The sequence below is a fragment of the Metarhizium brunneum genome, chromosome 1, assembly GCF_013426205.1.
Source record: "Metarhizium brunneum chromosome 1, complete sequence".
NCBI classification, from domain to species: domain Eukaryota; kingdom Fungi; phylum Ascomycota; class Sordariomycetes; order Hypocreales; family Clavicipitaceae; genus Metarhizium; species Metarhizium brunneum.
In genome coordinates this window covers 7,855,077-7,881,737 of record NC_089422.1, presented here as the reverse complement: position 1 = coordinate 7,881,737, position 26,661 = coordinate 7,855,077, and the positions used below count along the sequence as shown (strand labels likewise).

Here is a 26,661-nt window from a genome sequence, read left to right as displayed (position 1 = left end):
AGGCCGCCTCTCTGTCGTCACCGTCGTCGCTCAGGCGATGACCCGACAGAGAGGAAGAAATCGAGAGTCGGAAGAGGGGCCCAGCAAAGCAGCCTGGCGTGCAGAGATGCCGCCCAAGTCGACGATGGGGGGGGAGGAGGAGGTCGACGATGAGTAGGAAGGACGTCGAGATAAACCAGAGCCAGAAAGCAAGTATTGAGTATTGCGCTGGCAGAGGAGCACTTGGGCACTTTCCATGGAGAACCCATGACCCAGGCGCCCAGGTACTCCGTACTCACTCTTTGATACGCGGGTACATGCAAGGACGTGGTAGCGGGAGAGACCAGCACTGAGTCTGATTCAAACTGGCTCAAGGGTTGACTGGCATCTGGAGCCATCAATGACTGGACATCGCTGAGGCGGCGCTGGGGGCACTGTGGGCGCTGGGCATATCCACTGAGCGTCGCCACGCGCGCTCAAGCATTTTGACCTGCGGCTTCTCGCATCGATGGATCGCTGTGGGCCCCCAAGCTTCTAAGTTTGAACATCGTAATTGCAAGGGCATGCCTGGCGCGTTTACGGTCAAGTCGCACAGAATGTACAGCCATCGCATGTCAGCGCGTCATTCAAGGGTCTGGCCAGTTCGAATCGCTATTTCAGGGACATTGCTCCGTAGCGCAGCCCTGGCCTAAATGAGCTAGTAGGAGAATCCGGGCAGCTTTTTTTTTTTTTCCTTCTTCCACAAATATGATTACAATGCGCGCGCAGTTCACCGACTCGCCGGCACTCGGCCACCTCCTGTCGGCAAGCGACATCGAGCCTATGTGCTGACCCCTAGTCACGAGGTATTTACTATCAATTTTTTTGCCTCACCCAAACTGTCCGAGGGACAGGCGTCAGCCAGCATGCGGCCATCGGGCTTGGAGGCCCGGGTTTCAACACCCGAAACTGCAAGCGCATGCTTTTGGCACTCAACCAAGAGCGAGGCCAGCAACTACCAGCACACACACCAGACACAACAAACACAGTTGAGTGCAGCACATGCAGCCAGTTCGGAAATGTCAGGGGTGTGCCACAGGTGACGTTGGCTCGAGTGTGGTGGCACCAGCCAATTGCTCCAGGGCGATCTGTGCAACGCAGGGGGCTATCCTTGCACTCTAGCGCTTGGCCCTTGGCGCGCCTCCGCATATTTTGCGTATTCAATGTTAACAGTATGGACTGCTGCGACGCGCAGTCTGCGGCAAAACAGGTTTATCCGCCGGCAAGTATACGCTTACATACTATAATATCTTATAATATCAAGCACGATAGTTGGATACATGACCTGGTTAAACACTTGGGCCTCCCACTGTACCTGCTTACAAGTTCTTGGTATGTGGTGGTGATCAATCAAGTTAACATTGAAGGTGTCAGTGTTTCGTTTCAGTGGCAGTCAGTGGTAGCGGGCGTAGTGGGCGCAGTGGGACCAGCAACCGTCCTAACATCAATTGGTGTCGACCAGGGTAGTCGAGCGCGACTTGCGACTTCGTATCGCCCAGCCAGTACCCGGGTACTCGGTGCTGCTGGAAATGCGCCGTACAAGGCTAGGTATCTGGGTACCTCAGCACCCATAAGGACTCGAGTGACCCCGTACTTGCCTCGTTGTTTCGACTTCGATTGTGCCGCGCCTTCCTGGTCACTCATTGATTTCAAATGTTGCCCCGTGGTCAATTCCACGCCAGCACTGAGCACTTGAGACTTCAGATGGCGTCTTTGACCTACCTAAGTACTTAAGTACTCGGCTTGCATCGTTAGACCAGGCATGTATCGTTGATTCAACCCACATCATGGCGATTGCTCTTGTTTCCGTCTTCCGTCTTGCGTGACATTTTCTACTTGCCTCACTCCTTTCTCTTTAGTTATCATGGCCAGCTTGCTTTTTCCACATCGCCTGCTCTAGGCCCATCCAGTTCAAATGACAGGATCTGGTGGACACCGACCCTCCCACGAATCGAACCTTGAAAGATGGAGTCCCCTTCGTTCTACGCACCCAAGCTCCCTGCATCGGATAGCAGTAGTATTATAGACAAACTGAATACTACTATTGACTACGGGAGTACAAGTGCTCCGTAATTACCGAGGACATGCTTACTATCCGGTATTATGCAGGTGACCCGGTCCCAGCTCTCGCAATACAATTCAATTGGGTGCCACGGCCGTGGAACGAATGTGGAAGCAAGCGTAGCCCAAGAACGACACAACGAAAACAAACAAGTCAACCGATCGGTCTTCCGTCTTCCAGGTGCAGCAACTGAGACCTTACGAAGTTACAGGTTTCGGAGAGGACTCAGACATGGCTTCCTATTTCTCCGCATCTGCCACGGCTTCCATTTTACTACTAGCTCAACATCAAACGCTCTCCCACCACCAGGCTCCAAAAGCGTCTGCCGATCGGCCAACGCACATGTGTACTACTCCATGTAAGTTCGTACGGGAACGATAAAGCACCGAGTGTCGTGCATTCTTTTGTCAGTGTGAAGGCATGTCATGGCCGCACGGTTACCGGGCTACGTGAGCATGCATCACAGTGCAACCGAGCATTCTTCCTCTGATAAAACACATTACTGACAAGAATCAAACTCGGATGGATCGTCAGAAACACAAGGGGACTGCCAATATCACTCTAGCCATCTGCCCATTCATGTCATGACAGGCACCCGAGAACTGGCACGAAATGGGTGGCTTTCCCCCCTTTGTTCGGAATTCTAGCTCCCGTGCAGTGCCGCCCGGTCGTTAGTATCACGAAAGGACCCTGGCGCAACCAAACGTCATGTGCCAAGTCGATTGTCGGGCCGTGTCTAGGCCCTGGAATGCATTCACATCTCGCCGTTGTTTGATAACCCACAGGCATATGCGCCCTTACCTTGAAGCTATTCTCGCGCGCCCCTCTGTCCTGTCGGCAACTCATGTTACGCTGTTGCCTGTGTGTTGAATGTTGAACGAATCGGCGATACCTGATACATATGAGGCTCACACAAGAGAGAATAGAAGCTGCAGAATAGGGACCTACTTGGGTAGGTACTTTAGGTAGTGTATGTACACTTGTAGTCAATTTGGCGCGTCTTGCTGGATTGACTAATTAAAAGTAATTTATTTCGGGGTGGTAGGGGTCCCGCTACTAATTGCTGCCCCCCTGCCGCAACGGCAAATTTTGCATGCCAGCCGAGTAACTATCCATGTACTCGTAGAGATGCCAAACTATGTACTACCTACTAGGGAAGTAGGTGCCAGGTACTACCTGGTGAGGTATGCATGTGCATATGAACTTTTTACTATTATGCTTGCTCCGTCTATTCTGCAAGAGATGGAATAGAGCTTGTCTATTACACGGACGCGACGCACGCGACGGACACCATGATGACTACCTACCAAGTACCTACCAGGCAGTAGTGAGCTATCGCCCGATGGCTGCGAATCCCAAGGTCGTGCAACATTCCGCCCGTATTTGAGCAGCAAGGCGATTCGTCATGGTAAGAGGAATGTGGCCAGAAATATCAACAGTCGCATACTAATAACACTACTGATGCACAGGACCAATGCTTGATTTGCGTTTTGAGCGCATGATCAACACTGCAGTACTAGTATTCCGTGCTCCTGAACAGACCCTCCATGTTTGCATACTTGTACTTACACATGGCTGCTACAGTGGGAGACGAAAAGTATCTGACCACAGCAAGTACCTGGCTATCGCGCTCCATAACTGTAATATGCTACAGCATATTAGTGTATACTTGTCGGGGGACAAATATGTTCAGCCACAGACTGTACAGGTAATAAATAGCGTTTTGCACTCAACAGCGATAAATTGAACTGCCAGTTCCAGAGGCATGGTTCTGCAGAACGCAGCTGATGCTACGCGAAGGCGTTGAATTTAACTTTGCCGTCTAGTCGTTGGCGCGGTTGTAAATGACGATGCACATAGTACATACATATATGCTTCAACACACAGATGGCAGTGGCCGTGCGGCCCCTCCACCACATCAATTTTCACAGATGCGGGAAAAGCCTCCGGACGGACAAAAGTGTGAGCTAACCAACAGCAGGACGTGTTCCGAAAACCGCAAGATTGGCGATTGGCCCCCAAAAGCCATCCATCGACGCCGACCCTGCCAGCCGACGCGATCCGTGGGCTTGGCCTTGAAGACGACGCCTGCTCTGCTGCTGACGACTTGCTCTTGAATTGCAGCCACGTAACGCCCTTGTTGCTCGAATTTCCAATCCGTGGCCATCCCTCGAGTTTCGAGACGGTACATATACGACTTGTAGCCTGCGGCTTGGTGCCTGGCGAGCACATTCCAGACCGAAGCGGGAGGTGAGAATGGCCATTTTTAACGCTTGATATATCCATTCTCGAGAGATGCCCAGGTTCAAACCCCAGTGCATGGGCTTCTTTGCTTGAGTCAAAGGAGTGGTGGCATTTGCTTCTTTTGCCGGCGCGGCATTTGCAATGGATAAGTGCTCGCAGTGCTCTTCACCACAAGCTATGTGATCTTGGCGATGCACAAAAAAAAAAGAAAAGAAAAAGAAAAAAAATCACCACGCTCACGTCCTCACGCCGCAAACTAAGAATTCTTGCCGCATACGCCAGAGCATCCCCCCATCCACGACGAGATTTACAGATTCGCCTTTTGCTCCTGCAGTTCCAAATCCACCCATTCAAACATGCCGCGGGCCCTCGTTTCCTCCCCCTTGTACGTGACGACGGCATCGTACCCGCCGACAAAGCCCCTGCCCGCGCCGTCCCTCAACGGCGTATTCACCCTGCCAGCAACCTCGAGCACTTTCCTCCCCGATCCTACCACCACGCTCGCCGTGAACTTCGTCGGCATCCTCGTCTGCCTCCCCAACGAGTCCGTGACAAGCTCGTCGTCCAGGAGCTCAACACGGAGCTCCGTCGTGTACTCGTCAAGGACTCTGCCGTCCGGAACCGTCCGCACGTAGACAAACTTGCGCGGCGGCATGAACCCGTTCCGTACCTCCCCCCACAGAATCTGCCGGCTGTCTCGTAGCTCGACAACGTGGTAGATGAAGTAGTTTGTGGACCTGGCCACTGCGGCGTGCATCTCGAGCGGCAGGCCTGGGGGTGGCTTGCACCGCGCGTATTCGATACAGCCTGAAATAGGAATCCGCTCTCCGGACAGGATGGCTGTCCCGGAGATGGGGAGACTCAAGTGCTCGTAGAACGGGGTGGCTATGAACCACACCGCCTGCGGGCTCATGTCGAACTCGAGCCTGTACTCCCATCCGTGGGTCTCGAAGGCGCCTGTGACTACGGCCTTGTGAGGAAACGTAAACTCCATGCTGAAGTCTTTCCCCCAGCGCAACGGGGTCCCAGAGTCGGGAAACTCGCAGTCCGTGGAGGAGTCGTACCCGCGCACAAAATGGTGGCCCTTGGAAGCGGTGCTTGTCATGACGGTGGTGAGATGTTCTGCATCGTGGACGACTGCCTTGGGCCCGCCGGGTGCGAATTCAGCGTGGTTGAAGATGGTGAGGTCGACGAGTCCTACCAGGATGAGGACATTGAGGTATTGGTAGGGCTGTGGGAGACGCGGGATGTAGATGCCGTAATGAGTCCATCCCCATGGTCCCCCGGATGCATGGAGCGACGGGCGGATAATGTCCCATGCGTTGAAGGGCTGCGCTGTCCGGGCGGATGCCTCGTTGGGGCCAAAAGCTTTTGCCGCCATGCTACGGATGTTTTCTGTTTTCCGTCTTCTTTTCTCTCTCGAATTTTTGGTGTGGGAAAACGGATATTGGCAGAGCCCGGTAGGTCGCCGTGTGCTGTTGGTGTTGTGTTGTGCCTACATCATACTCGTCTGTATTCCGTACATGAGTTTATATCGCGAGCATGGCCCACATCGTGCCGAGGTAGCGTCTGCCAACATGCGTGTATAAGTGCGTCCGTGACTGGTGCGGACAAGATGCAAGGCTGGTCTCGCCCGTCGGCACTGACATATACTCCAACGCCGGTTCATGATGCGAACCCTCCGTGCGGAGTCTCTCTTTGCTGTAAATCGCACCGTTGACGGGCAACGATTCACGTCCCCTCGGCCCAAAACTTCAACTCCGGCATCTCACCCTGCCTCAGCAGATATTTCTCCATCGGTCGAGCTGGCGCCAGCCATACATCTTCTGGCACCGCTGGCCCAACTTGGATGGCGTCATGATAAAACCAGCACTTTCCGCCGCTCACGGGATCAGTAAATGCCCCCGCTACTCGGACTTGTTCCAGCTTCGCCAGTCTCTCGGCTATAATTGCAAAGACGCCTTCCCACGTATTGGCCTCTGTATTGAGGGCCGCGCTCGGCTCTACATATATGTCCTCTGCCTTGATCAATTGCCCGTCGCTGTCGCTGTCAGTCCCCTCTGAACAAGATATCCCCTTCACATCTACCAGCTCCAACTTCTTCAACGTGTGACCATGTCGTGCCAGAAACACGGCTAGGTTTCGCAATCCAACTTCGGGCCCAATTACTTCCAGAACCTCGAGTTCCGAAATGTAAACCCCCTCCAGAAAGGAAGTGCGTGGGCGAACTCGAACCCAGGGGAGGTACTCCAACCGCAACTCTTTCAACTTCGTCTGACGAAGGACCGCGTGCAGCCCTGCCTCCATGGACAACTCTGATTTTCGGTCCAAAACCAGACTCAACCGCCGTAGCGCCATGAAAAAATCGAATCTAGATGGAGCCTCGGCGATGGCCAGATGCTCATCCGCGCGGCAACACGTTCCAAGCTCCGGTTCGCCGCCAGGATACAGCTCCCCGTTCGGTCCCAGCATGGAGATAGGTTCCAGGCTCAGCGTGTCCAGTCCCGTTGCGGCCTTGAACAATTCTCGCATCACAGCATCCTGTATATCAAACACCTCCCTCTTAGCCATACGAATCGACACATCAGCACTGAACAACCTACACGCCTCACTATCCACATCCCACGGACACCGCGTCCACGTCAACGTTACTTCTCTCAAGGACGGCAGCGACCTGAAGGCTTCTACAGCCAAATCCAGTCGGAACTCCCCCAACGCCTTCTTCTGCCGCTGTGTCTGGAAGTACTGCTCCCACTTGTCGTGGAGAATCTCCGACCGAAGCTCCGGCTCGATTAGATAGTGGTGGCTGAAGGAGTCGTGCAGGGCCTTGTACTCATTCAGCCGGGCAAAGTTGAATGTGACGGAGCGTATTCTCCTCGCACATTCAGGAATCCGTGACAGTTGGTAGAGACGAGCGGCGTCTGGTCGCCAGAGGAGGCCGTTAAACTCTTCACAGGCAAGTAAGCTGCGTGTGCGCAGTGATATCAGGCGGCACACGAGACGGAAAGACCTGAAGTCCTGCAGGTCGAGATGGCTGGCAATGGAGCTGAGGAGCTCGACGGGGAGGTGATCAAGGAGAGAGTGACGGCTGGCGTTCATGGCCGATAGTTCGCTCGTCCGCTTTGTGGACAGCCTGCTCCAAAAGACACAAGGCAATGACAGTGTCAACAAAAGAATAATGGCGAAAAATTAAGATTCAAAAAAACCATCCCCCTCTGGTAACCTTGTCGCGACCCCAGTACAGAAGAAACAGCCAGTCCGGGACGAAACCTCAAAGCTGAGAAGTCAAACACAGCTTCGTGCTCCACCTTGCCGCAGAATCGGGGCGCCGCAACTTCGCCCGGAGTACTTAAGTAGGCAGCGCAATTATCCGCTACTATGTGTGTACAACGTCCCCCAGCTCCGTACGGAGTACTTTATGTACTAGTTCAAGCGTTGGTTGCAACCTCGAAAGACCCACCTCCGCAGCCAGCTCTAAGTGCCTATCACCAACCTCATCCCGACTCAAATTTCACATCCCGCTCGAGTCCCGGTGCTCGAACCGCCCCCGCTGCACACCGCGATCATCGTCTCGCTTCAACTTCTCGTGTACGGTCAATGATTCGCATCCGCTCCTCGCTTTTGACTACACCCTTCCTCCATCGCTAACGATCACCAGCGCCGCAGGACCATGTATTGACACCCCCTCTCCCCTTCCCGTCACCAACCGCGCGTTGCATTCCATCTCATCCAACAACAATGCTCAAGTACGTCAACGGCCGCATTCACCCGCCACAACTACATCCCATCTAGCTAGCATAAGCAAGCATGGGCGACTAACCCCGACGCAGAGCATACAAGAACCTGTCGCCGAAAACGCGAGCTGGTGTTGGTATCGGCCTCATCGCCTGGAGCTTCGCGGGTCTCTATCTCTCTGACCAGGCCGAAGAAAAGTTTGGGTACACGCCATCTGAAAAGGATAAGGAGGAGCTGTGGAGGTGGGCACCCAAAGTGACAACTGTTGATAAGTCAGATACTAGCAAGTAATATCTAGACGGCATTGCACATTCAAGGCGCGTGGTTGGGCACACATGTCGGAACAAGACAAACGCGAGCACATTGAAATCATTCCTTGTTCACATCCCGTTGGTAATAATGGGCCAAAAATACCGTCACAACCCGTGATCATTTCATCTTTCTACCATATAAACGTATTGCGATAAGCAAAACAAGCACTAATTTTCTACATCCGAACCGCCCTTCGTGCAACCTGTCACCATACCAGCGCATATTACCGGACATAGCGCAGCGAAAACATCATTGATCAGTCCAGGCCATAAAAGTCGTCATAGCCCGCCGTAAACCACAAAGCCGACCGACCGCCCTTTCTATCTTGATCGAAGTCTAGTAATGCAGTAACAACTCCCGTACCTCAGTCTATCCTTGGCGTAAAGCGAGAAAGAAAGAAAAAAATAACAAGAAAAGATGCCATTTGCAGAGCCGGGTGCCGCCAGTGGAATTGATGCCCAAAGGCAGGCCAGGCGTACAAGCATGTACATATGAGGCCATCAGGCCGACGCAAACCCAGGCGTCGATATCCCACTCAAAGGGTAGGAAGAAATCCCATGAACAAGAAACCAGAAACCATGAAATGAAAAAATTGGGGGAAAACAATAGAATTCAACGCCTCCAAATGCAACCACCACCCTGAAATGCTTTTAGTTGAGTCATATCATACCGTCTCCTGTCACAATTTGTTTTGTGCATAGGATTCAGTTGTCGACGTCAAGCCCATCCAGAATTGTCTGACTCATGGTGGGGGTAATGGTCTGAATATTCGCGCCAAATCCAAAATATACTCTTCTTCGCCAAACTGTGTAATGGCTTCCTGTACTTCATCCGGCTGTTGTGAAGGGGATGCGCCGACACACTTCATTGCTTTGTATGATGCAACGTATTGGTCCTCATCATCCTGCTCCAAATCGGCAAATCCAGGGTTCAACAAGATATGTCGAGATATGACAGGCAAGAACATGCCTTCCCGATAAACCCGGGTACCATTTTCGCGGAGAGCTGTTTGAGTTGCTTCATCATCATTCCAGCTTTTCTGTAGTTTATCTAGCGCGGACAAAAGCATGACAAATGTGCGAGTATCCATGCCGTGGTGAGCTTCATCAGAGATTGCCGGGTCTATTGGCTGACTTGAACCATCGTATGGTACGATCCAATCAAGAGAAGGAAGTCCGTCCCCAGTATGGAGGTAATTCAGACTGCCAACCTTTTGAGAGAGTCGAATTATAGCAATCATGGTTACTCCCAGTATCGTTTTGCCGAGGGAATTCGTACTTCCCAATTTCATTTGCCAGCCATCATCAAGTAAAACTTGACGAACCAAGTGCAGCTCGGGTTGTGCAGCTCGACGAGTCCCATGTGAATTAACTGATTGGGCTATTTCGTCCCCATTCAATCCGAGAGCCGAAGCGCAGTTGTCAGCGGTAGAGGCATTCCAGGCTGCGTCGTCACAAGGTAGAGGCAAATGAACCTCGGATGGATCAAATTGAGCATGGACGTTGAAGAAAAGTTCGAGAAAAGCATCTAGCATAAAAATAGCATGCATCAGTCGAATGCGCAGCTCTTGTTCTGTCCAAGCTATCCAGTCAAAATGATCGGACTTCAAGTCGTATTGACCATCAACCTCGGGATGATGTAGCACAGAGAAAATCGATAGGTCACCAGAGACGCCTAGCAAACCCAGGCGACGAGACTGCGCAGCTACCATGGGAATTATCTGTAGAGCTCGATGTCTCTGCTGCGAGGTCCCGTTGCCAAAATGAAGTATACTGGTCAGTAGCGCTGCCTGAAGCTCTTCAATAGACGACTTGGTGACCTCGGCAACACCGGCATCATGCAGACTCTCCTCGGAGAAAATTCGACAGTCACGCTCCATAGCGGTCCATAACGCGTCCATCATTTCTTGCACATCTGAGAGCACAACCCGGTTTGAGTAGCATGCGCCAATGCAGCACATGCACGCCGCCAGTCCGGGATGTGCCTCCATGACTCGAAAGGTGCCCGGATGAAGTATAGGAACATGCTCGTGGAAGTGAGTGTACTGGTCGACAAAATCTTTAGTATTATCAGGGGAGAAGTAGAGGTTCATGCCCGTGAGGGTTGGGTCAATCGCCTCGTTTGGGGGGTACAGGAAGTTGAGTATTTGGCTAGAGAGTTGAGAATAAGGGTTTTGAATATTCGTCGGTATGCCCCACATAGAGTAGCAGACGGAATCGCTGGAGCTGCTATCCGTCGCCCCCGAATCGTGATTAGGCCCGGTTTTGGGTGCGATCTGCGTCTGTCCACGATTAGGAGGATGAAATATATTGTTGTTGAGGGGTTGATGCGCACCAGCCTGGAACATCTGAGACCAATCGAGGCCAGATTGTTGGTTCCCGTTAGATCCACCATACATGGGCATTCCGTTCTGACCCGGGGGCATACTGTAGCTAGGCATCTGCTGGTTGTTCATGGAGTTAGACACATTAGCACCATAGGGCTGAGGGGCTCCCATGCTGGGGGCCATGTTATTCCGGTCCTGGTTGGCGCTGCTGGAACGAGAGAGATGACTCTGGTCACCAGCCATGTTATTCATGCCGTCAGAGACGGGAACCATGCCAAAGGGATGAACCATGCCCTCAGCAGGCATGTTGTTCAAGCCATTGAGGTGGTTCAAGTCGGCCTCGTTGCCGAGGCCAACGGCCTTTTGAGCCTGAGCATTCTTTTTAACGTGAGCCTGAGGGTGGGACAGGTGGCTAGCTCCTGTGGGGTTTCCACGGCGAATGGAGCACTTTTGGAAGTGGCGCTTCAAAATGTCACTTCGAGAAAACGTATCACGGCAAAGCACGCACATGTAGGGGCGATCACCAGTATCTAGATACTCAGGTGGTTAGCATGCGCAAGTTGCGCGAGAAGAAACAGTACAGGGGAACAGTGCCACTTGTCTCTTGGGGGGTTTCGAGGCGGGATTGAACTTACGGCGAAGAAGGTGGCGCTTTAAATGCTTTGCATGGAGGTATGTCTTGGTGCAGTGAGGGCAAGGGAACTTGCCGTCCGCGTCCTTGACGGGAATAACGGTGCTCTTCGCACCAGTACCAGCAGTAGGTGCTGCAGGACGACCCGGGGCGCTAGGCAAGATTCCACGGCGACCCTGAGATCCGACAACATGAGTAGGCTGTTCTCCGTCGTGCATGACCGGGTTGGGCTGCATCAGCGATCCAGGGCCATAGGGAGACGAGATACCGGGCTGGGCCATAATACCACCGGGTGGCATAGGACGAAGGACTGGAGGTGCGCGTCCACCAACGGGAGCAGGAGCAATGGGCTGCGGGTGAGACACGGCTGTGGTGGTCTGAGGCATCATGGGCGCAGAGGTGCCATATCCTGGGTTAGGAGGATAAGGATTCTGCGTCATTGAGTAGATGCCAGGTCGCTGGGCCGCCTGCGATGTCTGCTGGTAGGGAGGCACATTCGTGGCCGAGTTTGGCGTGTTGGGAGTGCCCGGCGTGCGCGGGGTATGCGGGTGAGAACCGTAGAGAGGCTGCATGGCGGCGGTTGGAGGCTGCAAAGGCGGCAGAGTCTGAGGAAGTGGTGATCCGGTCTGAAGTTGGTTCGGAGAGATCGCGGTGGGAGAAGGATACGTTTGTGCCGCTGAGGTCCCGTTTATACCATGAGTCGGATAGGGAGAACCGTCCATACTCCAGCGCGAGACGCGTCTCTAGACGTGGGTGGGTGATATGAAGGCACGTCGATGTTGACGAGACGTGAGGAAGAATAGGGTTTGGTGATGATTGAGGCAAACGACGACAGCCGAAAGGACCTCAAGTGGAGAGATAGATTCGAAAAGAGAGATCCGAATCTAGATGGAGAGAGATCGAGGTGGGAGAAGACAGTCTGCGAGGCCCACGCGAAGATGGCAGTAGGCAAAACGGCGTCGTTCCGTTGAGGTGGATGAGGCTCGAGAAGCAAGTCCCTCTTGAGAGGTGTGGTGTGTTTGGGGGAGGGTTCAGAGTGGAGATATGGGTCTTGATCCTTTTTTATTTTATTTTTTTTCCCCCTTCTTCCCTGACCTAAGCTTGATGGGAGGGGAGAACAGCGAGGAACTGCCAGGTACAGAAACCGCGCGTAGGAGAGGGTGAGGCAAGCCGGAATGGTGGGAGGCGTGTAATGATGTGGTCAAGGTGACTTGAGGAAAAACCGAGTGGGTGTGTATGAAAAAAAAACTGCTGAGCAAGTCAAGGTAATGATTGACTTTTTTGCTGGTGTGGTGCTGGTGTGGTGCTGGCGTGTTGGACTGCGGCGGAACCGTTGCGATGCTTGTTCGATGGTGGCAAGTGGAGCCTTTCAAGAACCGCAAGCAGATAAGGGTGGTGCTGGGTCCAGAAAAAAAAAGACGAAGGCGTAGTTGTTTTATCAGCTTCTGTTTGCGTGTCGCGCCAATACTCCGCGGGCTCCGCGTTTGGAAACTCGGGCGCGATGCGATTGCAACGGAAAAAAGAGTATTTTACTTGCGCGACGAGGATTGCACGAACCGTGTCTGCCTTGAGGGGAGAGATGTAGGAGGAGAGTTTGGGAAAGGGGATTAAGAGGGAGGGAAAGAGAGGAAGAGGGCAGACAACAGAAAACAGCAGACTGGGGGACGTGAGCACCACCAGGACGAGAGGGTGTGTGAGTAGAGCGACCAGCGCCGACGCCAGGCCGCGGCGGAAACGCCAGGGAGAGGGCTTGTAACGGGTACCAGTGACCTGTCGCCTCTCGGCTACCGCGTTGGCAAAGTACCCTGGTATCTCAGTACCGGGATACCTGAGGTACTTGGGTACCTAGGCCGGGTACGGAGTACGGAGTACTTGGATTTCTATTGTACAGCGCCGCGACACCATGTACCGAGTGGTTTGCAAGCTCTGGCGAGTCGACTGCATGCTCGCGCACTTTTGACTCGCCGGCGTTTCTTGTGCTCTGGCTGTTCGAGTGCGAAGGTCACGCGTGGCGGTGTTGGAGGACAGGACCCAGGGCCTGTGAACAGGGAACATCGAACGGACATGGCCTGGAGCAGTGTGAAGGAACAGTGAAGGCGAAGCCTGTTCCAGGCGCTTGCAGCGGAAGATATCCACCAGGCCAGGCCTTAGCCTGCTGGCCGGGCCAAGCAATAGCGCACATGTCAGGTATGTACACCCGTCGGTACGAGGGAGAATGGGCAATTAATGCTTCCGTATTAGTGAACATTCCCCTTCCACACCATGCATGCATGTGCCGACTGCGAGGTTCAATATCAATGTCAATGCTGGGCAAAATCCAAGTCGAACCATCGGCTCGTTGCGCAGCTGCCTGAGTCCCGTGCTGTCGCCAGCAGGCTTTGGAAATGCAAAAGTTTGAGATTGATTGCCTTGATACTAGGCAGCAGCCATTCCCCTGACCACTTGGTGACCTGTGAATGACGACAACTGGGACAATAAGCTTTGTCAAGATTCGCCTCGACCTGTGTTCGACAGTCAACAGTCACGTCTTTGTGCCACTTGATGATGACTACAATATCAGCGACTCCAATCAGCTTCGATCCTGTCCCCTGCTCATCCGCCGAATCCGCCTTTTGATCCCAGGGAACACTCCCGAGCAAAGGAAGAAGAACCTTTTCGCTTCCATCCCATCTGGTCGAGTCGCGTATGCCGCCGACATCTGACGGTCAGTCCATTTACTCCGTACAATACTACCAGACATGATTAGTCTAGCTCTCAGACTTGGCAGCCTTTCGCCAGGTTAACCCGTCTGGGACCTCCTGAGACCTCCTACATACTTGGGTACACGTTCTCGCATTGATCAATACGACCGGAGCACCTCCGAGCCTCGGGGTGTCAAAGCGGCCGGGCGAGTACTTCGGATGTAGCCATAATAAGTGAGGCCTTGGTCGCGGTCACCAATCGCACGATTCGGAGCCTTCTGTGCGCGTCTGCCACTGACGCGATGGCTCGTCTATCTCACAACTTTCTTGAGTGATTTTCAAAAACACAATGCTCAAACACTAATATACTAGTGGCGTGCGTACTTTGCACTACGTATGCCTATACATACATACGTAGCAAGACTAGTTAGTTGTATCTTGTTATTCGTCCTTTCTGCTAGATGCATCCATCCAGACCGGACATCATGACGGCCCCAGCGGCGAACGACGGGCACATGGCAGTCTGTTGTTCCAGTCTCTTTACTACAATTACCCTCTCAAAGCCAAGCGCTATTTCCAGCTCCAGCTCCAGCCCAGTCCTATACCGCCAGAGTAGTTCTCAAGAATGTCATGCAAATGGTGCGTCAACAGGGATGCGGCGGTAATGCTGCCGATGCTTCAGACCTCGAAGGCGGGAGGGGTGTCCTGCTAATACAGGGAGGTGAATATGAGCACTTGGGCACTAGAGCCATTGGCGACCGTCTGGTTGCAATTATCCTTTTTTGGATAAACTATATACCTGGGTGCGCATCATATCGACCTTTTTTTCCTCCTCATCTTGTTCCGTGTGACTATCAAAAATTGCGCTCACCGTGATACGCCATCGACACATACAATGAGTAGCACAAACAACTTTAGTCAGTCATTCGGTACCTCCAAGTAGTGTCAAGTCCCAGATGTTAAGTGCACAAAAAAAGCTGCAAATTGGATACTATTGCAAGGCCTCTCAGCCACCCGACTACGACTAGCCATGGAGCAGCAGGCCAGGGATGGATGCTGGCTGCCCAAAGAACCCAAACCCATGCCAATCTGCTGTATTTGTCCGTCTTTCATCCATATTGTGCGTGTTCATGTGCATCTCGGCGACCGAGCTTTTGTTCCTGACAAGCTCCTGCAGATCCAACATCGTCAGCTTCAAGGTCGGAAGACGCCCTCGCTACTACGGCTGCGAGATGTTGTTTGGCTGCCCAATCATCTGGGGCATTCCCACAGTTTGGGGCGTGGCGTAGTGTATGCCAATTCATACATATCTGGATATAGCCTTTTACTCAACGCCAACTCTCAAGAATTGGGCATACTACCTGATTCAATGATCCTTCTGTTCTGCCCCTGGCCACGTAGTGTATTGTATCGTGACCAGATGCTGAGTCCTGTACATCCTCGATTGCTGCTAGTCTCTCACCTGGGCTTCGCTTCGGCGAGAAAGCTTATTCCCTGTTCATCGTATTTATCAAAACCCATTCGCGACGTCCTGGTGATATACATGCACACATAACTATTCAAGGAGACTCTTAATACGACAGGCAATGCAGGCATTAGCGCAGTAGGTTCAGCTGAATCGTCGTTTTAGCTCAGGTAGACCTCTGTCCAGCCTCTTTGATCTTGCCAACCTCTCCCTGGCTGGCAAACTCCTATTGGTTTGTCAAATCCGCGCTAGTAGCTGACGACAAAGTCAGATCTGAAGCCAGCAGTCTGTCGACATCATTCCTGGGACATGCCGAATGTCTTGATAGGAAATTGCTTGTACGCTGGATAGTAGGACAACAACGTAGCATTGACAGTAGTACTGGCCTGCTATATTCCGTATAGAGAAGTATGATGCATATGCAATCCAGCTCCTAAAGCCATGTTGGAATGGGCCTCTTCTCGGACCGTCGTGGGTTTTGGGCCTCCACCTGCGCACCCGGCAAGCCAGGCCGGACCATGAATGCCGAATGGACTGACCAGCGTCGTATTATCTAGAAGGGTTCCATTCAAAGAAGGACGACGCATGCAGTGCCGTAGACTTCCAAGTGGCCGCCGTGCGATAATACTAATGGTACTAATGCGCATCTGTCGGGCCTTGTCCTGCCGGTACGGACATCGCTTCCTCGGGTACAAGTCGTTTCCAACCCTTCGTACGGAGCGCTCCGCCGCATACATGACTCTCAGTTTCTGGGCATCACCGTAGCACCAAGGCGGTACAATACTCCGTACCGTACCGAAAGTGAGGGAATAGATTCGACAAAGCGCACTCCTTCCTCGCTCTAGCCTGGCGTATCAGGTGATGTTGTTTCGGAGCAGCCACCACCAACAGTATCCCTTGCTTCCGCCAACTCACCGCATCGTGAACGGTCTTCCAACAATGGCACAAGCCAGGGTGTGAAATTCTGCTTGTCCTCGTGGCGGACATTGTGCCGCCAAAGCCTTGGCATTGACAAGGCAAACCCCACTGCCCGATCCAGGGACTCTGGATTTTATCGCGGTTATCCGGGAAGCGCTGCTCGTATGGGGCTGGGGCTGCTTCTGGTCAGTTCCTCCCCATGCCAAACCAGCCTGGTGCCTGTTGCAAAATGACATAGTGACGGGTCTCGGGCATGGCCAACAGAACCGCAATTAAGCGCTGGGAGGGGCTGTGGTCAAGTGTGGAACGGAACCGACGGGGACTGAGATGATGTGCAGGAGAGGAATATTCGTTGACCAGGGTCCACGAGTCAAGCACCGCACATTTTTGTGGTGGCGGAAGGTGGAGAAGCCAACACTAACAGACGCCATTGGCCAGTCTATCCTTTCGAGACCTTGCCGAAAAGGCAGAGGGGCGTCTGGTGGGAGACACTTGCATTTTTTTTTCATAGGCACCAGCATTATTTGGCATTGGCAACAATGACTGGTCTTTGTTATGCCAGGCAAGCACAGCAACCACCTGCTCCTACTACCTGCTTAGACCTGGATAAGTCATGAGCCATGAGCCAGCCCCTGGGCGTTGATTTTCCGTTTGGCGTGTTAACCGCGCGCTCTTCTCTCCGTGCATTTTTCATGTCGTGCATGCCTCATCAGACGGTCGCCTGATGAGTGCAGTGACAATTTTTCCTGCGCATGAAGAAGAAAAGAAAAGGGGGAAACCCCATATACAACACACAATCCGGAGTGCAACACACTGCACAAAAAGGTCAGTCGCGCTGATTTGTGAAACAAATGTTGCTGGATATCAAGTTGCTGACGGTATTATGCTCCATCCAGTCCGATTCCTGCCCCTGGGCCGACGTCAATCCATCCAATCGCTCTCGCAACCGTCACGACTCCATCTACTACTGCCAGCCCACAAGGCAGATCCTGGTGGAACCGTTCGACTTGGGACCTGTCTTCAGACCCAAGGAACTGGCCCCCATCACACAACCCCTCCAAAATCCCGTTGTTCCAGCGGGCAGCAGGAACACCATAAAGCTTCTGGAGTGCCCCATCGAAGCTTTTCTGGCCCCCGAACTTCTGAGGAGGCTGGTGGAGTCTTCCCGTGACGAGACCACAGAAATTGGAGAAGCTGGCCTGTCTTGAGGCGACATCTAGAAATCTACTTTGCGTCTTCCACATGTACAACGGCACACGGCTAGGGAAATCCAAGCAATGGCCTGGGAAGCAAGTGGCCGCACCAGACGGGGCCCTGGGGCCAATTGCGGCTCAATAAAGCCCTGTGGCCCATTTTGACGGCAATCGTAATAAACAAGCCTGGCACCCTTCAAAGACAACATCTGAAATCTCGCGATAGGCGGCAAGCCGGCTGGTAGAATTGGTGCCTCTTGCGCAAAGGAACGCCGTCTGTACTCTCCCCTATGTTCTGTACCTACTCGCGTACTCCGTTTTGGAAGCGCGGAAAGTTGGCCGATACACGTCACCGCTATCGGCCACAAGGTCGGACAATGGCCGAGGTACAATCGGTCTTCCTGAGCCAAACAATCCCTCGTGAGCTTGAGGAATTTTTCACAGGGAGAAAATGCCACCGACGCTTTCAGCACTTACTCACTCCCTTTGGCCAGTCGCGAAAAATACCCGGCTGACCGCGGCCGCACCACCCCGGACCAGCCCAGGTTGGGCTTTGCAGCCACTAACGATCCCTCATCCGCGGCAACGCGGAATTTGTTGGTAAAATATCTCCCTCCGCCGCAAAGTCTCATTGCAGACACGGTAAATTAGCCCGCATTCATTTGAGGCAAAATACCAGGCTTCCTTTGCTTGGAAAGGTATCTGAAATGAATCGCCCACAGTCGTGCGGTGCCATGCAATAATACATAGTCTACCTACTTAGGTAGTTACCAAGTGCGAACGGCGATGCAATGGTACAGGGGGGTGTCAGAGACGCACGCTCAACTGACACACGACGCAGGAGACAGATATATACTCCGTATAAGACGTGTGATATCGTATCGCCCTTGGTATGCATACTAGTATGATACAGAGTAGCTACCTACCTACCTAGTAGGTAGCTAGGTACGGTAGCCGAGTACGGACCGCGGAACAAGGAGTACGGTTTATTGGAATAATTGTCCTCCGAGTGATGAGACCTGGTTGCCCACACCCCTCGGCCATTTGACAAGACGATGCCACTCTGTATTGTAGGATTCGGGCTTGCAAGTCTAACGATTGGGGTTGCATGATTGTATAAGGAGCGCCGGCAGCTTTGAGGAATTATCTTGACAAACATCCGGTTCGCGCGGAATGCTGTCCGTGTACAATACGGAGTACTCCGAATGTAGGAAGTAGGCAGTACATATGTACATGAAGATGACAATAAGAAAAAAGACAAGAATTGAAGCACACCCACGCCCTGCCCACGCCCACGCCCACCGCCCGCCTAATGCCCACGTCCATGCCCATGCACTCATGGTCCAGTCACAACTGCCGACATTTCTCCGACGCGGAGTGCACGGGCTGGCCGCCAACCGCGTTCGAAATGGAGAAGGGCGAGTAAAAAGTCAAGGGCAGCTGGCAAAAGGGCAGGCCGGCAGGGTACGACGTTCGACCACGCACTTGGGCCCCTAGCCAGTTTCCACGGGCCATGATTCCCTATTGGTAAGCTTGTCCTTCGTCTGAAAAAGTCGCCGTCTGACTTTTGTCTGTTCGGCATCACACGACAGCGCGCGAGTCAAACATCAAACACGGCGGCGATTATTTTTGGACATCACATGGCGAGTGCTGCGACTCATAACGCTTGACGGCTGCTTCAGAGATGTGTACTAGTTATCCCAATGCCAACAGGCGAGCATCGGAGCCTGGTCAACCCTGGCAAAACCTGGCTGCTGGCAATGTCATCGCGAAGGACGCCATGCCTAAATCGGGAATCAAGTCCGCCTTGCGCCCAGCCGTCTCTGACTGGTTGTGGTGAGAGCATGTCGCGGATACCTACCTGCCTTGCTCACAGCAGATCCAAAGTTGCACCATCCACACTACTCCGTACGGAGTATTACATACACACATCCTATGTATGTATGTACAGACAGACAGACAGACAGACATACTACCTACCAGGTAGGTAGGTACGGACACGCTCTCAAACACCCAGCCACAAAAGGCGCGTCTTGTCGGAACTGCTGAAAATGGGATGCCGACCGTTCTCGTACGTCGTGCATATCACTGTTTCATCATCGCCGCCGCCAGATTACGAGTGTAGCACGTCGCACAGTATCCTCCATCTCCCTCCTGCGTCTGGCTCTGCGTCTCTGCCAACATGATTCAGCAGCGGCAAAGCCAACTGCTAGTACGTACTGTACTGTACGGTACGGAGTACACATGGAGGGTGGCAGGCGATCGCAAACAAACGCGTAGCTTGGCATAATAACAAGCCAGCTGCCAAGCAACGACACAGCTCCATCCAGCTAGTGGTACATAGTACTCTGTAAAGTTGATCTTCGCATTCGCAACACCGTTCGATATGCAGTTGGCGGCGAGCGTGCCGGAGATTGTGCCGAAGACAAAGGCTCCGAGTGTTTGACAATACTCCGCCTGGGTGCATAAAGTAATCGCCGGTGTTGGGGATGGGGTTCGCGGGTAACAATGGCCCTGTGGTTCTTTCTCCCTTGTGGTTTTGCTGTCAGACTGACGATGGGCAGCATGGCCAACCAACCAGTCCTTTCAAACTTAGCGAACCACCCTCTCCTTCGGGCTTGTCCCAGGTATCTGGCGCCGCTCTCTCTGGTCGACTCCGGTTGACCCAACCAGAACCAGACCGGCCCAGCCCAGCCCAGCCCAGCCCAACTAGAAGAAACCCCTCCAGTGGCCACTGTGACATTGGAGAAGAAGAACCACTTCATTGACCACCCGTCCACACCACGTCGGCAGTCAAATGCGTGCCTGGCTATGAAAGCGGGCCTTCAGAAGAGCCTCATGTGGAGAGCGATCCATTTCCTGCCGCTCCGAGAGAGACCCATCCAACCGCGTCCCACAGATCCGTTGATAAAAGAGCCTCAAGATCTGTCTCGATAGAAAAGAGGTCATCGCATCTCTTGTGCAACCTCATACCGTTGCCAGGCGGGGAGGAGCGATGGGACAGGTGAGCTTTCGTTGGGAAACAGACATACATAGCCGCCAGCAGCAACACAGCCAGCCAGCCACGAACTCTCTTGTCGGCTAAGCTGATCGGGCTCCTCGGGCCTCCCTCCCTACCTTCTCCAACATTCTGGCTGATTGCACACCCCGGCTGTGTTTGCCTCTCAAGACCATGGGATTATTTTGTAATTACAAGACGACGGCCCAGCGGATACTCGCCGCTATTGCCGACGTTGTGAGTTGCGGTCGTCCTGCCAGCGCTGCACGCGTTGACGGTCCATAACGAGCGCAGGTCTTCTCAGTCAATTCTGGTTGTTGATACAGAAGGGGGGCAACGGTTACACAGCATACGGATGGCATGGCATGTACATACAACGGAATATTCTGCTTTGCCACAGTTATGGGCGAACGGCGTGTGCATGGGAAACACCTGCAGCCAAGGGGTTTGGTGGCGCATCCACCATACTGAGTACTGAGTACTGAGTACTGAGTACCTGGTACTTGAACGACGTGCTGTGGTGAAAGCGCGAGTCAGACAAGTTATTTCCACTTACGGAGTACCTAGGAAGCCGGGGGAATAGGACACGACAGGAACAGACAAAAACGGAGTCGATAATTCATGGCGCAAACCGCCGACCTCGGACGAACTCCGGCACGATCGTTTGTCATATTTTACGACCTCATGTTGCAGCAATGCCCTTGCAAATTGTCGAGCTGCCGCGTGCAATTCTTTTACTTTTGCATTTACCGAGTCTCTAGCCGGGGTCTGGGTGTGCACCATTGTGCGAGACCCAACGCCAACAGCCAACAGGGTAGCCAAGCCGGTTGAGCCATTCGGCCCATGGATGAGATGGTGGCGTCAAGACCATGTTCATGTTGACCATGCCGGCGCATAGAGAACTGACTCTGTGCGGTTAGCCCGTCGATGATTGATGGCTGACAACCTCACCTGTCGTTCATGTCGCCTTGATTCTTCAACGCCCTTGCCTGGGATGGCGTCCCAATCATGGGTTCCAAATCCATGGCGCCGAAATCAAGGTTTCTTTCCTCCTAAACCGGTGGCAGGCATTCGTCTCTCTCACTGGAATTACATTTCAGCAACAGGCGGTGGACAATAGTACGACGTAGTAGCCAGATCTCCGTGCAAGCGTGCATGTACATTGCAACATGGGAGCCCATAGAAGACGTCACTTGGTCAGGGAGGTCCGCCAAATAACCCTAGGCTCTGGGCGTTGCTAACAAGGGATGCTAACAAGGGATGCTGGTCCGTCTAGCGTGAACTTTTGCAGGGTGTGAGATGTACGAGGTACATTTTGCGCGCGCTTTGCATGAAAGGACAAGGAAGAGCAACACCTGTCACAGCTTGTAACGAGTGGTTGACGATGTCTGTTGCGCTGACTGGCCAAGCTCGTCACAGACAATCAATCAATCGTTTTTTTTTCTAATCTATGTGCGTATGTGCGGTATGGACTACGTACATGGTGCGTATTCAATATTGTGTATGTACATATGCACCACGAGGTACGGAGTACGAGAGACAACGACTCTGAGTAACTGAAACATCGTCAGATCCCAGGTGCTGTGTAATAAATAATATTTGGCACTTTCGAGCAGGATTGCCTTGGACTCGCTTTATCAAATATGCAATCTGGGTCTCTGTAGAGAAGGTTCTTCACTCGAAATGAAGGAACATGCCAACAACCATATGCAAAGAGACGTTCTGGGCCACCAGGCTCCGAATCCAGGTGCGTCCAACTTGACTATTTGGTGTCTATCTACGTCAAGCTCGCCTGGCAAGTTCCGCACCTAATCCCACCCTTCTCCGAGGCAATAGGGAGGGGATACGGAATACTACTACGTATTGAACGATGGGCACAGGCACAGTACGGAGTAGATCATCAGACCCGGGACCGCAGAGAGACAGACGGTTTGGCTACTGGAATTCCATTATCCCATTAGGAGAAACACTTGTCCCGCACCGCCACAATCTAAAATAATGGCGGTGACACCGACGATCCTACTCTCACATGGAAACGACGTTCTACCAGTCGAATCCTAGTATTGTCTAGTGACAATCATGTATGACGACTGTCCGTTTCTTGGGCGCAATTTTCACATCGAACTCGGGATCATAGACAGTGGTAGCGAGTCGTGTCGTTTGGACCAAGCTCCTCCCAAGGGGGAAACCTGGCCGAAGATACCGAGAGTTTGGTGAAGGCTTACCGCCACAAGAAAAATGACCTGCATGCTGATTCCATACCAGTCGGGGAGTACTAGTCCAATTTCTCACCTACCAACCTTGGAGGTTGTGCGAGAATGACCAGACTGTGCGAGGATCGGATTATGGATTATGTACCTGGTACAGGGGCATGTTCACTGACTGGCATTGGCATTGGCATTGGCATTGGCATTGGCATTGGCGTTGGCGTTGGCGTTGGCATTGGCATTGGGTTATCATAACACCCTTTTCTTTCACAGGCTGGGAGGTTGACACGCGTCCAAAACCGAGCTCAGGTTGTCTTCTGGGTTTGACGCCCTCCAGCAACAAAGTTTCCCTCAACTCACCTAGCACACCAGATGCACCAACGCACCAATGCACATGCGAGCTCATGGGTGGTGGTTGGCTCAGGTGAGCGTAACTTGGTACAGGTTGCGAGCCCGAGAACAGTTCATACCGCAGACGAGTATCCCGGACGTGCACCACCATCGGGCTCACTAGTTGGTTTTGCAATGCCCTTCCAGCCAATAGTTTGGCACAAGGTCGTGCAGTCTGCGCGCTCGCTCCGGTGCCCGGACTTGCAGAGGCTCGAGAATGCCATCCACAAGCACGACGGAGCGGACGAACGAGCGAGACCGTCGTCGACAAAAGGTCGCCCGGGATTCGTATACCTTTGTTTTTGGCTATATGAACAGATACTGTTTCACAGAGCCGCGCGATACGGTTTGCCACCACTTGAAAAAAAAAAATGTGTACGTAGCTGTTGCCCGGCCGGCAGGCAGGACTCCGGTCCTTGGATCATCGAGGTCACGGGTGACAGAATTCCATCGTATCCGTCATGCTGCCGGGTGCCGGCCGTGAGCAAATCGCCGTCGCCTGTACACTGAAGCAGTGCTGGCCTGCCAGGCAAGGGGGTTATGTCGTAATGGGCGAGCATGACTTGATGACAGAGCTGGCGAGTTGGAGAGGCACTGCCTCCTGCCAAGAGTCGGCGTTGGATGCAGCTTTATGCATGATCCGTTATGCTTTTGTCCTTGCTTCGCCCAAATTTGTGCCTCCTTGCGTCGAAGCAGGTGTGGCATTAATGGGACCTGGCTTTATGCTCTCTTGTTGGTTTGGTTCTCTAACCGAGAACAGCCCTTGCTGTCGATGCCATGGTAGACGGTTCGCTCATGGCAAAGTTGCTTGAATCGAAACCTTGGATCGGATTTGTGAGCGAAGGGGGGATAGCAACGACACGAGATGACAACTAAGTGACGATTAAGGCATGTATGTTTGTTTGTATGCGGAGTTCCTCGTGCCGCCAAGTATAGCCTCGGGTGAAGGCTTCGAGATGGAAGCATATGAATGAGGCTCAGACTGCATCAACTGCAGTTCCCTCCCGTAGATGGTTGACAACCATCTCTATCCTATGCTTCGTCTGTCAATAGGAAGCCTAGTTAGTTAGTTGATCTAAGACGAGAAGACTATGCAGATGGCTGTAGATTCTGCAACTCCTCCTGTGGAGTCGGTGGGTTGTTGAACTCGTAGTGGAACCGATTTGGGAGCATTCGGGACCACAACCCGCACGCCGATATAGTACAATTGTCATGTTGGAGGCCTTTGTTGCTCAGGATGGAGATGCGGATTCCTATGGTCTATACGGAGTCTTTGGGCGACTTTGCAAAGCTGGCCGGTAGGGTCTCGCATCAACGACAACCGTGAAGCTGCGTTGGGGAAGATTTGAGCAGACACGTTTAGAGTCGAGTCTGAATTGGTGTACTTGATACTATATCGTGACAGGAGACTAACGCGTGGTTATATTTCTCACCCGACGTTTGATGCACTTGAATACATGGCGATAAAATTGGATATGGACACGCAAGGGTTACGCTACCACTCAACTCATGTAGCTTGACGCCTGCCGGTTCTCAACGCGTAATTCCTTGCATAGACTCGGCAAACTTTTATTCTGTGTTAATGGTGCTCCGGCGCCTGGCATGGAATTGTCGTGGCTGTGGTTTGGGAAGATGATGCTCGGGGAAGGCATGATGCCCCTACAGGGTAGCTAGGTATTGGAATTTTCATCGGTGGGAGACTTAAGCAGCGTTAACTACTTACGAATACCTCCTGTGTGATGTTTGATGCCATGGTCGTGATGCACTGTTCCTCTTGAACCCCGGTACTTTTGGATGGTGTTTGTCGTCTATCTTTTCTCGTCTGTTCCTCCATAGGAACCAGGTCCCTTTGAGAATTGCGCAGGGATATCATTACTGCTGGTTCGGCGTGCTCGAGCCGGAGAACACTTTAATTCATCCAACAAGGTTATTTCACAATGTCTGCACAGAGAATAAAGATTGACACGATCGAACGCAAAAATCATCAAGTGGCATCCAAGAAAGGAGACCCAAAAACTACATGCTACCGACTAAACCATCGAATCAAGGCTGTAACCAGTTCATTTGCACCACACAATCATTGGGTGTGTCCAGGGTAGGACACACGAGACGGGGCTGACTCAGCAAGCATCCTGGATTGGTATATCCAATCAAGTGGCGTCTGGGCGAGTCGCATGTCGAATTTTGTAGCTTTGGTTGAACAGGGCATTATTCGACGGCCATCGTCGACGGCCATTGTCATCTCCATCTAATTTCCTTCACAAAATGGCCAGCTCCAGTGCGCTGCGGCCATCTGTCGGCTGCTTATCACGAATTGGCTCGCATTTTGCCTCGTCCCGGGCGGCTACATTCTCGACAACGGCGCAGCAATGCAAGCGCAAGACGAAGGACAACAACAAGAACCGCGGCGTCAGCAGCCTGTATGGATCAGGGCCTCGAGAACATCTTTCCATGTCTGACATACCTCTACCCAAGCCACGAGACTTTAAACCAAAAGTAGCGGTTGATGAGAACCACGGCCTCTGGGGTTTCTTCCCGGAATCCGGAAAGGCGTTGTGGTCGCCCAAGGAAACCGAGGAGCACGGAAGAGCATGGTCAGTGGAAGAGCTTCGAAAGAAGTCGTGGGAAGATTTACATTCTCTCTGGTGGGTGTGCTGCAAGGAGAGGAACATGCTTGCGACCTCCAAGGCGGAGCTAGCAAGGGGCAAGTTTGGCTTTGGTGACCGGGAAATCGAGGCACGAGACGAAGAGGTATGCTACTGTCTGGGAGTCTTGACCTTTTTTCCTGTTGAATTCTATCCCTGGACACCCATGGTTTGTTCGAGTCGTGTACTGATAACTGTTTTCTCTACGCAGGTCATGAAAACCATGCGAGCCATCAAGCATGCCCTCACGGAACGATATTACACTTGGCAGGATGCCATTGATGTGGCCATGTCAGATCCCGAGATTGACATGCACGCCGAGGACGGCCAGGTGTACAAGCCCTCAGCGTATGAGGAAGAGGTTGCTGTCGAGGATGCCTGGGCGAAGGAGAAGGGTGCAGAGCAGGAGCCCGTCAAGGCCGACAAGGAACTCAGCCGGTGAAGGAACAAGACGTCGCAGTCATGTCCAGACACTGTGATTCCGGGCAAAGTAGTAATTTTGGCGGGTAGGTAGCCAGGGGCTTGCCTGGTCGCGTGTACATTTAGAACGACACCTGTAAACTAAGATATACCGGGAATCGAAGACACCATGTTGTCTTATACCGTGGTCTTGATGGTGGTGTCCTGAGTGCGCCGCGTACTCCGTACTGGGTGCGACGGGTTCACGGGAGTACGGAGCACAGAGCACAACATATTGCACGTCATATGCTAAAGGTTAATATCTTCGGGAGCTTGCGTCTGTTATTATGTTATTAGACAATGGGCTGAACTACCCAGGTACTAGGTAACTAGTTGTGGCATGGCGGGATGTGTACACATGTAAATACTGCGACTAC

The 26,661-nt window shown here is 52.7% G+C and overlaps 6 protein-coding genes across 6 annotated transcripts; 3 read left to right on the top strand and 3 right to left on the bottom strand.

Moving 5' to 3' along the window:
* Positions 1 to 4,631: 4,631 nt before the first annotated feature.
* G6M90_00g023930 (uncharacterized protein) lies at positions 4,632 to 5,705 on the bottom strand (the record flags this gene model as incomplete). The annotated part of the gene is made up of 1 exon (XM_066129920.1): positions 4,632 to 5,705. One exon carries the CDS (start codon positions 5,703 to 5,705, stop codon positions 4,632 to 4,634), a length of 1,074 nt encoding a protein of 357 aa, XP_065986012.1.
* Positions 5,706 to 6,055: 350 nt separating this feature from the next.
* G6M90_00g023920 (uncharacterized protein) lies at positions 6,056 to 7,423 on the bottom strand (the record flags this gene model as incomplete). The annotated part of the gene is made up of 1 exon (XM_066129919.1): positions 6,056 to 7,423. One exon carries the CDS (start codon positions 7,421 to 7,423, stop codon positions 6,056 to 6,058), a length of 1,368 nt encoding a protein of 455 aa, XP_065985821.1.
* A 639-nt stretch (positions 7,424 to 8,062) lies between these two features.
* On the top strand, positions 8,063 to 8,350 carry G6M90_00g023910 (uncharacterized protein; the record flags this gene model as incomplete). The annotated part of the gene is made up of 2 exons (XM_066129918.1): positions 8,063 to 8,070; positions 8,155 to 8,350. The coding sequence occupies 2 exons, from the start codon at positions 8,063 to 8,065 to the stop codon at positions 8,348 to 8,350; spliced, it is 204 nt and encodes a 67-aa protein (XP_065985759.1).
* A 763-nt stretch (positions 8,351 to 9,113) lies between these two features.
* On the bottom strand, positions 9,114 to 11,900 carry G6M90_00g023900 (uncharacterized protein; the record flags this gene model as incomplete). Its single annotated transcript, XM_066129917.1, has 2 exons — positions 9,114 to 11,227; positions 11,333 to 11,900. The coding sequence occupies 2 exons, from the start codon at positions 11,898 to 11,900 to the stop codon at positions 9,114 to 9,116; spliced, it is 2,682 nt and encodes an 893-aa protein (XP_065985694.1).
* Positions 11,901 to 17,243: 5,343 nt separating this feature from the next.
* G6M90_00g023890 (uncharacterized protein) lies at positions 17,244 to 17,600 on the top strand (the record flags this gene model as incomplete). The annotated part of the gene is made up of 1 exon (XM_066129916.1): positions 17,244 to 17,600. The coding sequence occupies one exon, from the start codon at positions 17,244 to 17,246 to the stop codon at positions 17,598 to 17,600; it is 357 nt and encodes a 118-aa protein (XP_065986024.1).
* A 7,845-nt stretch (positions 17,601 to 25,445) lies between these two features.
* MRPL4 (54S ribosomal protein L4) lies at positions 25,446 to 26,267 on the top strand (the record flags this gene model as incomplete). The annotated part of the gene is made up of 2 exons (XM_066129915.1): positions 25,446 to 25,931; positions 26,037 to 26,267. 2 exons carry the CDS (start codon positions 25,446 to 25,448, stop codon positions 26,265 to 26,267), a joined length of 717 nt encoding a protein of 238 aa, XP_065985737.1.
* Between the last annotated feature and the right edge of the window lie 394 nt (positions 26,268 to 26,661).